The sequence below is a fragment of the Anolis carolinensis genome, unplaced genomic scaffold (assembly GCF_035594765.1).
Source record: "Anolis carolinensis isolate JA03-04 unplaced genomic scaffold, rAnoCar3.1.pri scaffold_7, whole genome shotgun sequence".
In the NCBI taxonomy this organism is placed as follows: Eukaryota; Metazoa; Chordata; class Lepidosauria; order Squamata; family Dactyloidae; genus Anolis; species Anolis carolinensis.
In genome coordinates, this window is record NW_026943818.1 from 31,284,002 (window position 1) to 31,301,367 (window position 17,366).

A 17,366-nucleotide genomic window follows, 5' to 3' on the forward strand; every position below is an offset into this window, starting at 1 on the left:
ACACGGTTCATGCGCCGGTTTTGGGTTTTCCATGGGCCAAGCAAACCTAGAGAGCGATCACAATAATAATAATGAATATAATCATAATACAATATAATAATAAGCATACAATAATAAATATATCACAGGAGGAGGAGGAGGATCACACGGTTCATGTGCCGGTTTTGGGTTCCCTGGATTGAGCAATAATAATGAATACAAATAATAAAAATAAATAAATAAATAAAAATAAATATAGGGGGAGGAAGAGGATCACACTGTTCATGCGCCGGTTGTAATAATGAATTTAATAATAATAATAATAAATATAATAATAATAATAATATATATATATAGGAGGACCATGCGGTTCATGCGCCGGTTTTGGGTTCCCTGGGCTGAGCAATAACAATGAATACAAATAATAATAATACAATATAATAAAAATAAATATAGGAGGAGGAGGAGGATCACATGGTTCATGCGCCAGTTGTAATAAATTATAATAATAAAATAATAAATAGAGGAGGAGGAGCATCACACGGTTCATGCGCCAGTTGTAATAAATTATAATAATAAAATAATAAATAGAGGAGGAGGATCACACGGTTCATGCGCCAGTTGTAATAAATTATAATAATAAAATAATAAATAGAGGAGGAGGATCACACGGTTCATGCGCCAGTTGTAATAAATTATAATAATAAAATAATAAATAGAGGAGGAGGATGAAGATCACACGGTTCATGCGCCAGTTGTATTAAATTATAATAATAACAATAAATAGAGGAGGAGGAGGATCACACGGTTCATGCGCCAGTTGTAATAAATAAATAAATAGAGGAGGAGGAGGAGGAGGATCACATGGTTCATGCGCCAGTTGTAATAAATTATAATAATAAAATAATAAATAGAGGAGGAGGATCACACAGTTCATGCGCCGGTTGTAATAATGAATTTAATAATAATAATACAATCCATATAATAATACATGTCATAAATCTAACACCCAGAACCCATTCTGGCAAAGGGAGGCGGCCTGATAAGGATTTCAGGTGTGTCGAAACGTACCTGGGAAAGCCTCCCCGGTATGGTTTCAGGTGTGGCACCCGGCAGGTATTTAAGCACCTGCAGACAGGTGTGGGGCAAAGGTAAGGGCGGGTTGGATGGATGGAGGAGTCCCCTTTGACCCACCTCGAAGGGACGGCGTTGCGAGGACGGAGAGAAGACGCACAGAAACAGACACCTGTTTAAGAGGCAACACCTGGCCAGACTCACCTGTGCAGGTAAGGCTACCTGTCACTCACCTGTGGCTCTGCAATGCCCGCTGATAGGATCAAAAATATACTGTAATTATATTAATATCTAAATATGCATTATAATATAATAATAATCAAATATATATTATAATGATAGGTTACCTGTACAGGTAAGGCTACCTGTCACTCACCTGTGGCTCTGCAATGCCCAATGATAGGATCAAAAATATACTGTAATTATATTAATATCTAAATATGTATTATAATATAATAATAATCAAATATATATTATAATGATAGGTTACCTGTACAGGTAAGGCTACCTGTCACTCACCTGTGGCTCTGCAATGCCCGCTGATAGGATCAAAAATATACTGTAATTATATTAATATCTAAATATGCATTATAATATAATAATAATCAAATATATATTATAATGATAGGTTACCTGTACAGGTAAGGCTACCTGTCACTCACCTGTGGCTCTGCAATGCCCAATGATAGGATCAAAAATATACTGTAATTATATTAATATCTAAATATGTATTATAATATAATAATAATCAAATATATATTATAATGATAGGTTACCTGTACAGGTAAGGCTACCTGTCACTCACCTGTGGCTCTGCAATGCCCGCTGATAGGATCAAAAATATACTGTAATTATATTAATATCTAAATATGTATTATAATATAATAATAATCAAATATATATTATAATGATAGGTTACCTGTACAGGTAAGGCTACCTGTCACTCACCTGTGGCTCTGCAATGCCCGCTGATAGGATCAAAAATATACTGTAATTATATTAATATCTAAATATGTATTATAATATAATAATAATCAAATATATATTATAATGATAGGTTACCTGTACAGGTAAGGCTACCTGTCACTCACCTGTGGCTCTGCAATGCCCGCTGATAGGATCAAAAATATACTGTAATTATATTAATATCTAAATATGTATTATAATATAATAATAATCAAATATATATTATAATGATAGGTTACCTGTACAGGTAAGGCGACCTGTCACTCACCTGTGGCTCTGCAATGCCTGCTGATAGGATCAAAAATATACTGTAATTATATTAATATCTAAATATGTATTATAATATAATAATAATCAAATATATATTATAATGATAGGTTACCTGTACAGGTAAGGCTACCTGTCACTCACCTGTGGCTCTGCAATGCCCGCTGATAGGATCAAAATATACTGTAATTATATTAATATCTAAATATGTATTATAATATAATAATAATCAAATATATTATAATGATAGGTTACCTGTGCAGGTAAGTCTACCTGGCTCTCACCTGTGGCTCTGCAATGCCTGCTGATAGGATCAAAAATATACTGTAATTATATTAATATCTAAATATGTATTATAATATAATAATAATCAAATATATATTATAATGATAGGTTACCTGTACAGGTAAGGCTACCTGTCTCTCACCTGTGGCTCTGCAATGCCCGCTGATAGGATCAAAAATATACTGTAATTATATTAATATCTAAATATGTATTATAATATAATAATAATCAAATATATATTATAATGATAGGTTACCTGTACAGGTAAGGCTACCTGTCACTCACCTGTGGCTCTGCAATGCCCGCTGATAGGATCAAAAATATACTGTAATTATATTAATATCTAAATATGTATTATAATATAATAATAATCAAATATATATTATAATGATAGGTTACCTGTACAGGTAAGGCTACCTGTCACTCACCTGTGGCTCTGCAATGCCCGCTGATAGGATCAAAAATATACTGTAATTATATTAATATCTAAATATGTATTATAATATAATAATAATCAAATATATATTATAATGATAGGGTACCTGTACAGGTAAGGCTACCTGTCACTCACCTGTGGCTCTGCAATGCCCGCTGATAGGATCAAAAATATACTGTAATTATATTAATATCTAAATATGTATTATAATATAATAATAGTCAAATATATTATAATGATAGGTTACCTGTACAGGTAAGGCTACCTGTCACTCACCTGTGGCTCTGCAATGCCTGCTGATAGGATCAAAAATATACTGTAATTATATTAATATCTAAATATGTATTATAATATAATAATAATCAAATATATTATAATGATAGGTTACCTGTGCAGGTAAGGCTACCTGTCACTCACCAGGTATCTATATATCTATCTATATAGATAGATCTTATCTATCTATATTATTGTTATATTATATATTATAATATAGATATATATTATCTATTATAATAATATAGTAAGAGATAAATATATATATAATCATCAAAAGCTATAATATATATAATAGAATATAACAATAATATATATATATTATAATATAACAATATAATATATAATATATATATATATATTATAATATATAATATAATATAACAATAATATAGATAATAATATTTATTATATAATATATATAGTTATATTCTGCTATTATCGTATAATATATAATATACATTATATAGATTATTGTTATATTCTGCTATTATATTTTGATTAGATTATAATACATATTATATGTTATGATTACATATATTATATATTATTATTTTCTGTGATTATTCTCATGATGAATATCTTCTCGAAGGGTGGGAAATGCATTTTCAGAATGTTGTAATTCTATTCTGCATACATACATACATACATACATACATATATATCCATATGTTTACATATAATTCCAAACTGGGTTTGCATTTTGCAAGAAAGACGAATCTCAAAGTTGCAAAAATAAAAAAGACCTAGAAAGTGATGCCGGGAAAACCGGACGGACAGGTTGGTTTTCTTGCAAAAGCAATAAAAGGACTTAAATTACAAGCTTTCACCCATTGCCCCTTGTCACACTATTATTATTATTATTATTATATTCTATTATTATTATTACTATTTTTAATCTATTATTATGATGCTATTATATTATTATTATTATTATTATTATTATTATTATTATTATTATTTTGTGATGATTTCAGATCCGCAAGGTCTCTTTCTCCATCCTATTATTATCATTATATTCCGGTATTATTATTATTGTTATTATTATTATATTACTATTTTCAGATCCACAAGGTCTCTTTCTCCATCCTATTATAATTATATTCTGATATTATTATTATTATTATTATATTACTATTTTCAGATCCACAAGGTCTCTTTCTCCATCCTATTATAATTATATTCTGATATTATTATTATTATTATTATTATATTACTATTTTCAGATCCACAAGGTCTCTTTCTCCGTCCTATTATTAGAATTCTGATATTATTATTATTATTATTATTATTATTATTATTATTATTATTATATTCTATTATTATTATTACTATTTTTAATCTATTATTCTGATGCTATTATATTATTTTTCTTATTTTTTTATTATTTTTTTGTGATGATTTCAGATCCGCAAGGTCTCTTTCTCCATCCTATTATTATAATTATATTCCGGTATTATTATTATTGTTATTATTATTATATTACTATTTTCAGATCCACAAGGCCTCTTTCTCCATCCTATTATTATAATTATATTCCGTTATTATTATTATTATTATTATTATTATTGTATTACTATTTTCAGATCCGCAAGGTCTTTTTCTCCATCCTATTATTATAATTATATTCCAGCATTATTATTATTATTATTACTACTACTACTACTACTTTTAATCTATTATTATTCTGATGCTATTATATTACTATTTTTATATTTTATTATTTATATTATTATTATTATTATTATTATATTACTATTTTCAGATCCGCAAGGTCTTTTTCTCCATCCTATTATTATAATTATATTCCGGCATTATTATTATTATTATTATTACTACTACTACTACTTTTAATCTATTATTATTCTGATGCTATTATATTATTATTTTTATATTTTATTATTTATATTATTTATTATTTATTATATTATATTTTATTATTTCTTGTGACGATTTCAGATCCACAAGGTCTCTTACTCCATTATTACTATGACTAAGTTCCCCTTTAAAGCCTAACAATGATTATATTATTATTATTTATTAGTGACATTTATATCCCGCCCTTCTCACCCCAAAGGGTTGTTGTTGTTGTTATTTTTATTATTATTATTATTATTATTATGTCGCCATCCCCTTCAAAACCTGATTGTTATTATATTACGTCACCGGTTCCTTCAAAACCTAATTATTGCCATTATTATTACTATTACTATTATTATTGTTATTATTATTGACACAGCCTGGAATCACATTGGCCTTTTCCACTGCAGCATCACACTCTTGGCTCAAGTTCATCTTGATGTAGAAGAGAAACTAGACTCGTATTATTATTATTATTATTATTATTATTATTATTATTGACACAGCCTGGAATCACATTGGCCTTTTCCACTGCAGCATCACACTCTTGGCTCAAGTTCATCTTGATGTAGAAGAGAAACTAGACTCGTATTATTATTATTATTATTGACACAGCCTGGAATCACATTGGCCTTTTCCACTGCAGCATCACACTCTTGGCTCAAGTTCATCTTGATGTAGAAGAGAAACTAGACTCGTATTATTATTATTATTATTGACACAGCCTGGAATCACATTGGCCTTTTCCACTGCAGCATCACACTCTTGGCTCAAGTTCATCTTGATGTAGAAGAGAAACTAGACTCGTATTATTATTATTATTATTGACACAGCCTGGAATCACATTGGCCTTTTCCACTGCAGCATCACACTCTTGGCTCAAGTTCATCTTGATGTAGAAGAGAAACTAGACTCGTATTATTATTATTATTATTGACACAGCCTGGAATCACATTGGCCTTTTCCACTGCAGCATCACACTCTTGGCTCAAGTTCATCTTGATGTAGAAGAGAAACTAGACTCCCATATTATTATTATTATTACTATTATTATTATTATATTTTTGTTATGATTCCAGGATGTCCAGCATCTTTGCGTATCAAAGTGCGGAAGTCGACTGGTGCGAAGGGAACTTTGAGCATTCCGAGTACATCGCAGAATATTACAATACGGTAAGAGGCTATTTCCAATAATAATAATAATAATAATAATAATAATAATAATAATTTACATGGGATTGTCCCTAATAATGGGACTGTGATGCTCATCCTCCTGCTATATTATTATTATTATTATTATTATTATTATTAACAGATCAGCAGTGTCTCCATCATATTATTATTATTATTATCAGATCAGCATTGTCTCCATTATATTATTATAATATTATTATTATCCTCAGATTAGCAGTCTCCATATTATTATTATTATTATTATTATTATTATTATTATTATTATTCTCAGATCAGCAATGTTTCCATTATGTTCTTATTATTATTATGTTATTATTATTAACCTCCGATTAGCAGTCTCATTATTATTATTATTATTATTATTATAACTATTCTCAGATCAGCAGTGTCTATATTATTTTTATTATATTATTATTATCCTCAGATTAGCAGTCTCCATATTATTATTATTATTATTATTATTATTATTATTATTATTCTCAGATCAGCAATGTTTCCATTATGTTCTTATTATTATTATGTTATTATTATTAACCTCCGATTAGCAGTCTCATTATTATTATTATTACTATTATTATTATAACTATTCTCAGATCAGCAGTGTCTATATTATTTTTATTATATTATTATTATCCTCAGATTAGCAGTCTCCATATTATTATTATTATTATTATTATTATTATTATTATTATTATTATTCTCAGATCAGCAATGTTTCCATTATGTTATTATTATTATTATGTTATTATTATTAACCTCCGATTAGCAGTCTCATTACTATTATTATTATTACTATTCTCAGATCAGCAGTGTCTATATTATTTTTATTATATTATTATTATCCTCAGATTAGCAGTCTCCATATTGTGATATTATTATTCTCAGATCAGCAATCTCTTCATCAAATTATTATCATCATCATCATCATCAGATCAGCAATGTCTCCATTATGTTTTTATTATTATTATTATGTTATTATTATTATCCTCCAATTAGCAGTCTCCATATTATTATTATTATTACTATTATTATTATTGTTAATTCCTTCTAGATCATATTATTACTATTATTATTGTTGATAATTCCTTCTAGATCAGCAACGTGTCCTTCTTTGTGCTGGCTCCTTTTCTTCTCTGGATGAACGGCATGCCCAATTTGTAAAATAATAAACTAGTTTGTAGTGCGGCTTTCTTGTACTGATTCTGCTCTAGTTTGTAGTGCGGCTTTCTTGTACTGATTCTGCTCTAGTTTGTAGTGCGGCTTTCTTGTACCGATTCTGCTCTAGTTTGTAGTGCGGCTTTCTTGTACTGATTCTGCTCTAGTTTGTAGTGCGGCTTTCTTGTACTGATTCTGCTCTAGTTTGTAGTGCGGCTTTCTTGTACTGATTCTGCTCTAGTTTGTAGTGCGGCTTTCTTGTACCGATTCTGCTCTAGTTTGTAGTGCGGCTTTCTTGCACCTATTCTGCTCTAGTTTGTAGTGCGGCTTTCTTGTACTGATTCTGCTCTAGTTTGTAGTGCGGCTTTCTTGTACTGATTCTGCTCTAGTTTGTAGTGCGGCTTTCTTGTACTGATTCTGCTCTAGTTTGTAGTGCGGCTTTCTTGCACCTATTCTGCTCTAGTTTGTAGTGCGGCTTTCTTGTACTGATTCTGCTCTAGTTTGTAGTGCGGCTTTCTTGCACCTATTCTGCTCTAGTTTGTAGTGCGGCTTTCTTGCACCTATTCTGCTCTAGTTTGTAGTGCGGCTTTCTTGCACCTATTCTGCTCTAGTTTGTAGTGCGGCTTTCTTGCACCTATTCTGCTCTAGTTTGTAGTGCGGCTTTCTTGTACTGATTCTGCTCTAGTTTGTAGTGCGGCTTTCTTGTACTGATTCTGCTCTAGTTTGTAGTGCGGCTTTCTTGCACCTATTCTGCTCTAGTTTGTAGTGCGGCTTTCTTGTACTGATTCTGCTCTAGTTTGTAGTGCGGCTTTCTTGTACTGATTCTGCTCTAGTTTGTAGTGCGGCTTTCTTGTACCGATTCTGCTCTAGTTTGTAGTGCGGCTTTCTTGCACCTATTCTGCTCTAGTTTGTAGTGCGGCTTTCTTGTACTGATTCTGCTCTAGTTTGTAGTGCGGCTTTCTTGCACCTATTCTGCTCTAGTTTGTAGTGCGGCTTTCTTGCACCTATTCTGCTCTAGTTTGTAGTGCGGCTTTCTTGCACCTATTCTGCTCTAGTTTGTAGTGCGGCTTTCTTGCACCTATTCTGCTCTAGTTTGTAGTGCGGCTTTCTTGTACTGATTCTGCTCTAGTTTGTAGTGCGGCTTTCTTGTACTGATTCTGCTCTAGTTTGTAGTGCGGCTTTCTTGCACCTATTCTGCTCTAGTTTGTAGTGCGGCTTTCTTGTACTGATTCTGCTCTAGTTTGTAGTGCGGCTTTCTTGTACTGATTCTGCTCTAGTTTGTAGTGCGGCTTTCTTGTACCGATTCTGCTCTAGTTTGTAGTGCGGCTTTCTTGCACCTATTCTGCTCTAGTTTGTAGTGCGGCTTTCTTGTACTGATTCTGCTCTAGTTTGTAGTGCAGCTTTCTTGCACCTATTCTGCTCTAGTTTGTAGTGCGGCTTTCTTGTACTGATTCTGCTCTAGTTTGTAGTGCAGTTTTCTTGAACCAATTCTGCTCTAGTTTGTAGTGTGGTTTTCTTGTACCGATTCTGCTCTAGTTTGTAGTGCGGTTTTCTTGTACTGATTCTGCTCTAGTTTGTAGTGCGGTTTTCTTGTACTGACTCTGCTCTAATTTGTAGTGCGGTTTTCTTGTACTGATTCTGCTCTAGTTTGTAGTGTGGTTTTCTTGTACTGATTCTGCTCTACATTATAGTGTGGTTTTCTTGATCTGATTCTGCTCTAGTTTGTAGTGCGGTTTTCTTGTACTGATTCTTCTCTAGTTTGTAGTGCGGTTTTCTTGTAGCGATTCTGCTCTAGTTTGTAGTGCAGTTTTCTTGTACTGATTCTGCTCTAGTTTGTAGTGCGGTTTTCTTGTACTGATTCTGCTCTAGTTTGTAGTGTGGCTTTCTTGTACCGATTCTGCTCTAGTTTGTAGTGCGGTTTTCTTGTACTGATTCTGCTCTAGTTTGTAGTGTGGCTTTCTTGTACCGATTCTGCTCTAGTTTGTAGTGCGGCTTTCTTGTACTGATTCTGCTCTAGTTTGTAGTGCGGTTTTCTTGTACCGATTCTGCTCTAGTTTGTAGTGCGGTTTTCTTGTACTGATTCTGCTCTAGTTTGTAGTGCGGTTTTCTTGTACCGATTCTGCTCTAGTTTGTAGTGCGGTTTTCTTGTACTCATTCTGCTCTACATTATAGTGCGGCTTTCTTGTACTGATTCTGCTCTAGTTTGTAGTGCGGCTTTCTTGTACTGATTCTGCTCTAGTTTGTAGTGCGGCTTTCTTGTACTGATTCTGCTCTAGTTTGTAGTGCGGTTTTCTTGTACCGATTCTGCTCTAGTTTGTAGTGCGGTTTTCTTGTACTGATTCTGCTCTAGTTTGTAGTGCGGTTTTCTTGTACCGATTCTGCTCTAGTTTGTAGTGCGGTTTTCTTGTACTCATTCTGCTCTACATTATAGTGCGGCTTTCTTGTACTGATTCTGCTCTAGTTTGTAGTGCGGCTTTCTTGTACTGATTCTGCTCTAGTTTGTACTGCGGCTTTCTTGTACCGATTCTGCTCTAGTTTGTAGTGCGGTTTTCTTGTACTGATTCTGCTCTAGTTTGTAGTGCGGTTTTCTTGTACCGATTCTGCTCTAGTTTGTAGTGCGGTTTTCTTGTACCGATTCTGCTCTAGTTTGTAGTGCGGTTTTCTTGTACCGATTCCGCTCTAGTTTGTAGTGCGGCTTTCTTGTACCGATTCTGCTCTAGTTTGTAGTGCGGCTTTCTTGTACTGGTTTTTTTTGTCTGCTGTGCTTTGAGGAGTTTCTGATTTTTTGACTTCGATCAAAGCAGGTTCTTCACTTTGCCTTATATTATTATTATTATCTCTTCTAGATCAGCAACGTGTCCTTCTTTGTGCTGGCTCCTTTTCTTCTCTGGATGAACAGCTCCTACATGCAGTTCCGTCCCAACCCCGTCAAGGGACTCTTTGTGGCCCAGCTCTGCATTGGTGAGCCAAACAAGGACGGGAATCTATACCATATAATATATATATATAATATAAATAGAATAGACCCTAACCTGTGCCCTGTTGTGCTTGGGCCAGGGGCCTTCTCGATGTACTTCCACATGACGCTGAGCTTTGCCGGTCAGTTGCTGGACGAGCTGTCAATCTTGTGGGGCGTGTCCCTCTGCTACGCCTTCTGGTTCCCCACAAGACACTTCCCCTCTTTCATCAAAAACAGGTCAGAAAAATTATACATACATTATTATTATTATTGTGTTATGTCATTCATCTTTTATTATATTACTTTATTACTATATTGTTTAAGCAATATTATATATATATATATATATATATATATATATATATAATTATTATACAATTATATAATTATTATACAATTATATTATATTATGATTATTTAATCCATTATATTATATATATATTATATCATTATTATACAATTTTATATTATATTATGATTATTTAACCCAGTTCATGGTGCTGGTGGGCCTGGTGTCTGTATTATTATTATTATTATTATTATTTTCCCTTACTGCAGGGACCTGTATTATTATTATTATTATTATTATTATTATTATTATTATTATTATTATATTCCCTTCCCAGCAGGGACCAGTTCATGGTGCTGGTGTCTGTATTATTATTATTATTATTATTATTATTATTATTATTATTATTATTTTCCCTTACTGCAGGGACCTGTATTATTATTATTATTATTATTATTATTATTATTATTATATTCCCTCCTTTCCATCAGGGACCAGTTCATGGTGCTGGTGGGACTGGTGTCTGTATTATTATTATTATTATTATTATTATATTCCCCCCTTTCCATCAGGGACCAGTTCATGGTGCTGGTGGGCCTGGTGTCCGGCTGCAGCACGCTCCTCTCCTTCTTGCGCCCGGCCTGGAACGCGTATGCGCTCAACTGCGTGGCCTTGCACGTGCTCTACCTCCTGGGCCTGGAGCTGCACAGGTAAGTCATCAATAACCAAGGATCAATTATGGATGATCCATAAGTGCCATCTGACGAGCGCTTGCTTCCCGTTGCAGGAGCCCGGACGAGCGCGTCCACCACGTGGCGGCCTTGCTGCTGGCCTGGTGGTTGATCTCCATCGGCTGCTGGCTGACCGACAAGTTCCTCTGCGGGTTCTGCCAGAAGATCAGCTTCTGCTACTTCCACAGCTTCTGGTAATTAGAAGGACGCGTAGAGGGGGTCCTGGGGGTCCGGGGTGACAAGTCTGGTCCAGATCCGTCATTCGTGGAGGTGGTAATAGTCTCTGGAAGTGAGCAAAGGTACTACAAATCCCATCATCCATGGTCCATCCTCCTCATAACCACATCAGGACGTAGAGTGGGTCATGGAGGTTGTGTGTGCCGAGTTTGGTCCAAATCCATAATTCGTGAGTGTCACAGTGGTCTTAGGAAGTGAGTGAAGGTACTACAAATCCCATCATCCATAGTCCATCCTCCTCCAAACTGTACCAGAACGTAGAGTGGTTCATGGGGATTATGTGTACCAAGTTTCGTCCAAGTCCGTCATTCGTAGAGGTGGTAATAGTCTCTGGAAGTGAGCGAAGGTACTACAAATCCCATCATCCATGGTCCATCCTCCTCATAACCACATCAGGACATAGAGTGGGTCATGGAGGTTGTGTGTGCCGAGTTTGGTCCAAATCCATAATTCGTGAGTGTCACAGTGGTCTTAGGAAGTGAGTGAAGGTACTACAAATCCCATCATCCATAGTCCGTCCTCTCCCAAACTTCACCAGGACGTAGAGTGGGTCATGGGGATTATGTGTACCAAGTTTCGTCCAAGTCCGTCATTTGTAGAGGTGGTAATAGTCTCTGGAAGTGAGCGAAGGTACTACAAATCCCATCATCCATGGTCCATCCTCCTCATAACCACATCAGGACGTAGAGTGGGTCATGGAGGTTGTGTGTGCCGAGTTTGGTCCAAATCCATAATTCGTGAGTGTCACAGTGGTCTTAGGAAGTGAGTGAAGGTACTACAAATCCCATCATCCATAGTCCGTCCTCTCCCAAACTTCACCAGGACGTAGAGTGGGTCATGGGAGTTATGTGTGCCATGTTTGGTCCTGGTTGGTCATTCATGGGGATCGCAATGGAAGTGAGTGATGGTACTACAAATCCCATCATCCAAGACATAGAGTGGTTCATGGGGATTATGTGCGCCAAGTTTCGTCCAAATCCGCCATTCGCAGTGGTCCCAGTGGTCTTAGGAAGTGAGCGAAGGTACTACAAATCCCATCATCCATAGCCCATTCTCCCTCAAACTTCACCAGGATGTAGAGTGGTTCATGGAGATTATGCGTACCAAGTTTTGTCCAAGTCCGTCATTCATGGGAGTAGTAATAGTCTCAGGAAGTGAGCGAAAGTACTGCAAATCCCATCATCCTTGGTCCATTCTCCCCCAAACTTCACCAAGACGTAGAGTGGTTCATGGGGATTATGTGTACCAAGTTTGATCCAGGTCCATCATTCGTGGGGGTAGTAATAGTCTCTGGAAGTGGGTGAAGGTACTACAAATCCCATCATCCATAGTCCGTCCGCCTCCAAACTGTACCAGAACGTAGAGTGGTTCATGGGGATTATGTGTACCAAGTTTGGTCCAAGTCCATCATTCGTGGGGGTAGTAATAGTCTCAGGAAGTGAGCGAAAGTACTGCAAATCCCATCATCCATAGTCCATTCTTCTCCAAACTTCACCAGGACGTAGAGTGGTTCATGGGGATTATGTGCGCCAAGTTTCGTCCAAATCCGCCATTCGCAGTGGTCCCAGTGGTCTTAGGAAGTGAGTGATGGTACTACAAATCCCATCATCCATAGTCCATTCTTCTCCAAACTTCACCAGGACGTAGAGTGGTTCATGGGGATTCTGTGCGCCAAGTTTCGTCCAAATCCGCCATTCGCAGTGGTCCCAGTGGTCTTAGGAAGTGAGCGAAGGTACTACAAATCCCATCATCCATGGTCCAATCTCCCCCAAACTTCACCAAGACGTAGAGTGCTTCATGGGGGTTGTGTGTGCCAAGTTTGGTCCAAATCCGTAATTTGTGAGTGTCACAGTGGTCTTAGGAAGTGAGTGAAGGTACTACAAATCCCATCATCCATAGCCCATTCTCCCTCAAACTTCACCAGGATGTAGAGTGGTTCATGGAGATTATGTGTACCAAGTTTTGTCCAAGTCCGTCATTCATGGGAGTAGTAATAGTCTCTGGAAGTGAGCGAAGGTACTGCAAATCCCATCATCCTTGGTCCAATCTCCCCCAAACTGTACCAGGAGGTAGAGTGGTTCATGGGGATTATGTGCACCAAGTTTTATCCAAATCCGCCATTCGCAGTGGTCCCAGTGGTCTTAGGAAGTGAGTGATGGTACTACAAATCCCATCATCCATAGTCCATTCTTCTCCAAACTTCACCAGGACGTAGAGTGGTTCATGGGGATTATGTGCGCCAAGTTTCGTCCAAATCCGCCATTCGCAGTGGTCCCAGTGGTCTTAGGAAGTGAGCGAAGGTACTGCAAATCCCATCATCCTTGGTCCAATCTCCCCCAAACTGTACCAGGAGGTAGAGTGGTTCATGGGGATTATGTGCACCAAGTTTTATCCAAATCCGCCATTCGCAGTGGTCCCAGTGGTCTTAGGAAGTGAGTGATGGTACTACAAATCCCATCATCCATAGTCCATTCTTCTCCAAACTTCACCAGGACGTAGAGTGGTTCATGGGGATTATGTGCGCCAAGTTTCGTCCAAATCCGCCATTCGCAGTGGTCCCAGTGGTCTTAGGAAGTGAGCGAAGGTACTGCAAATCCCATCATCCTTGGTCCAATCTCCCCCAAACTTCACCAGGACGTAGAGTGGTTCATGGGGATTATGTGCGCCAAGTTTCGTCCAAATCCGCCATTCGCAGTGGTCCCAGTGGTCTTAGGAAGTGAGCGAAGGTACTGCAAATCCCATCATCCTTGGTCCAATCTCCCCCAAACTGTACCAGGAGGTAGAGTGGTTCATGGGGATTATGTGCACCAAGTTTTATCCAAATCCGCCATTCGCAGTGGTCCCAGTGGTCTTAGGAAGTGAGTGATGGTACTACAAATCCCATCATCCATAGTCCATTCTTCTCCAAACTTCACCAGGACGTAGAGTGGTTCATGGGGATTATGTGCGCCAAGTTTCGTCCAAATCCGCCATTCGCAGTGGTCCCAGTGGTCTTAGGAAGTGAGCGAAGGTACTGCAAATCCCATCATCCTTGGTCCAATCTCCCCCAAACTTCACCAGGACGTAGAGTGGTTCATGGGGATTATGTGCGCCAAGTTTCGTCCAAATCCGCCATTCGCAGTGGTCCCAGTGGTCTTAGGAAGTGAGCGAAGGTACTGCAAATCCCATCCTGCATGTCTTTTCCTGTGTCCCTAGGCACGTGTTCATCAACGTGGCCCTCTACTACTGCGCCACGCTGGTCATCTACTTCGACCTGCTGCTGGAGGGTCCCCCGGGGACCCCCTTTGCCCGTCCCCACTTGGCCTACTGGCCCAGCGAGAGCAGCCCCTGCGCCCTGCCCTACGTCACCACCATCATCCACAAACAATGCTAGCACAACAACAACAACAACAACAACAACAACAATCCTGACACAGATGTGGGCGAAACGCCAGGAGAGAATGCTTCCGGAACATGGCCAGACAGCTCGGAAAACATACAACAACCCTGTGAAAGCCTTCGACAACAACAACACTTTCTTTCGGAAAAGTCACTCCGTCCTGCTGCGGCAAGCGAGGCCGATCCCATCCGCGTTATTTATTTTTATATATTAATCACGGTTCAAAATTCAAGGTTTCCTCTCAATAAATCTTTGTTCTCGAGTGTTGTCGTTTCTTTGGGAAAATGGAAACATATCTAATAATATTTAATATTTTCAATAATAACAATAATAACATATCTTATAATATATAATAATACTTAATATTTTCAATAATAACAATAATAACATATATTATAATATATAATAATATTTAATATTTCCAATAATAATAATAATAATAATAATAATAATAAAATATAATTTGCAATATGTTATCGTTTCCAATAATAACAGCAATTATATATATATATATATATATATATATTGTATAGTTTCCAATGACAATAATAAAATATATGATAAAATATATAATATTTAATATTTTCAATAATAACAATAATAACATATATTATAATATATAATAATATTTAATATTTCCAATAATAATAATAATAATAATAATAATAATAATAATAAATATAATTTGCAATATGTTATCGTTTCCAATAATAACAGCAATTATCTATCTATCTATCTATCTATCTATATATATTGTATAGTTTCCAATGACAATAATAAAATATATGATAAAATGTAAATTTCAAGATATTTTATATTTTCCAATAATGACAATAATAATAATATATTATAAAATATAATTTGCAATATGTTATCGTTTCCAATAATAACAGCAATTATCTATCTATCTATCTATCTATATTGTATAGTTTCCAATGACAACAATAAAATATATGATAAAATATAAATTTCAAAATATTTTATATTTTCCAATAATGACAATAATAAAATATATTATAAAATATAATTTTCAATGTTATCATTTCCAATAATAGCAGCAATAATAAAATATATTATATAATATATATATTAATATTGTATAGTTTCCAATGACAATAATAAAATATATGATAAAATATAAATTTCAAAATATTTTATATTTTCCAATAATGACAATAATAAAATATATTATAAAATATAATTTTCAATGTTATCATTTCCAATAATAGCAGCAATAATAAAATATATTATATAATATATATATTAATATTGTATAGTTTCCAATGACAATAATAAAATATATGATAAAATATAAATTTCAAAATATTTTATATTTTCCAATAATGACAATAATAAAATATATTATAAAATATAATTTTCAATGTTATCATTTCCAATAATAGCAGCAATAATAAAATATATTATAGAGTATATATATATATATATATATATATTAATATTGTATAGTTTCCAATGACAATAATAAAATATATTATAAAATATAATTTTCAATGTTATCATTTCCAATAATAAAAGCAATAATAAAATATATTATATAATATATATATATATAGATATAGATATTAATATTGTATAGTTTCCAATGAAAATAATAAAATATATTATAAAATATAATAATAAAATATAATATAAAAAATAATTTTTAATTCTTTTATAATTTCCAGTAATGATAATGATAATACAATATATTACGGATATATTTTTAAATATTTTATAATTTCCAATGACAACAAATTTATGAAATATTTATTTTTTAAAATATCCTATAATTTCCAATAATGGCAATAATGATAAAATATATTATACCATATGATTTTTAAAAAATATTTTATAATTTCCTATAATAGGAATAAAAAATATATTAGAAAATATAATTTTTGATATTTTATAGTTTCCAATGACAATAAAATATATTACGAAATATAAGATTTTAAAATATTTTAGTATTTTCAATAACAATAATAAAAATATTACAAATTTTAAAAAATATTTTATCATTTCCAATAACAATATTAATAATATATCATAAAATATAGTATTTTTTATATTGTATAATTTCCAATAATATATATATATATATTATAATTTCCAACATTATAATAATAAAAAATACTTTTAAAAAATATGTTATAATTTCCACCAATCACAATAATAACAACATATAATTTTAAAAATATGTTATTTCCAATAATAACAATAAAATATAATTTTAAAATATTTTATAATTTCTAATAATAAAAAAATAAATAAAACTGTTTAGT

General features: G+C 34.0%; 1 protein-coding gene across 1 annotated transcript; it reads left to right on the forward strand.

Annotated features, from left to right (window-relative positions):
* The first annotated feature begins 292 nt into the window (after positions 1-292).
* Positions 293-15,346, forward strand: acer1 (alkaline ceramidase 1). The gene is made up of 7 exons (XM_062958909.1): positions 293-1,265; positions 6,220-6,313; positions 10,336-10,450; positions 10,547-10,685; positions 11,310-11,447; positions 11,525-11,662; positions 14,901-15,346. The coding sequence occupies exons 2-7, from the start codon at positions 6,221-6,223 to the stop codon at positions 15,076-15,078; spliced, it is 801 nt and encodes a 266-aa protein (XP_062814979.1). The 5' UTR covers positions 293-1,265; position 6,220; the 3' UTR covers positions 15,079-15,346.
* The last annotated feature ends 2,020 nt before the right edge of the window (positions 15,347-17,366 follow it).

Bases quoted from the DNA above. Each gene is read 5' to 3' on its own strand.
- acer1 (XM_062958909.1), top strand. From the start codon at position 6,221: ATGTCCAGCATCTTTGCGTATCAAAGTGCGGAAGTCGACTGGTGCGAA. The intron at 6,314-10,335 runs GTAAGAGGCTAT...TATCTCTTCTAG, and splicing joins TCGCAGAATATTACAATACG to ATCAGCAACGTGTCCTTCTT. The intron at 10,686-11,309 runs GTCAGAAAAATT...CCTTTCCATCAG, and splicing joins CCCTCTTTCATCAAAAACAG to GGACCAGTTCATGGTGCTGG.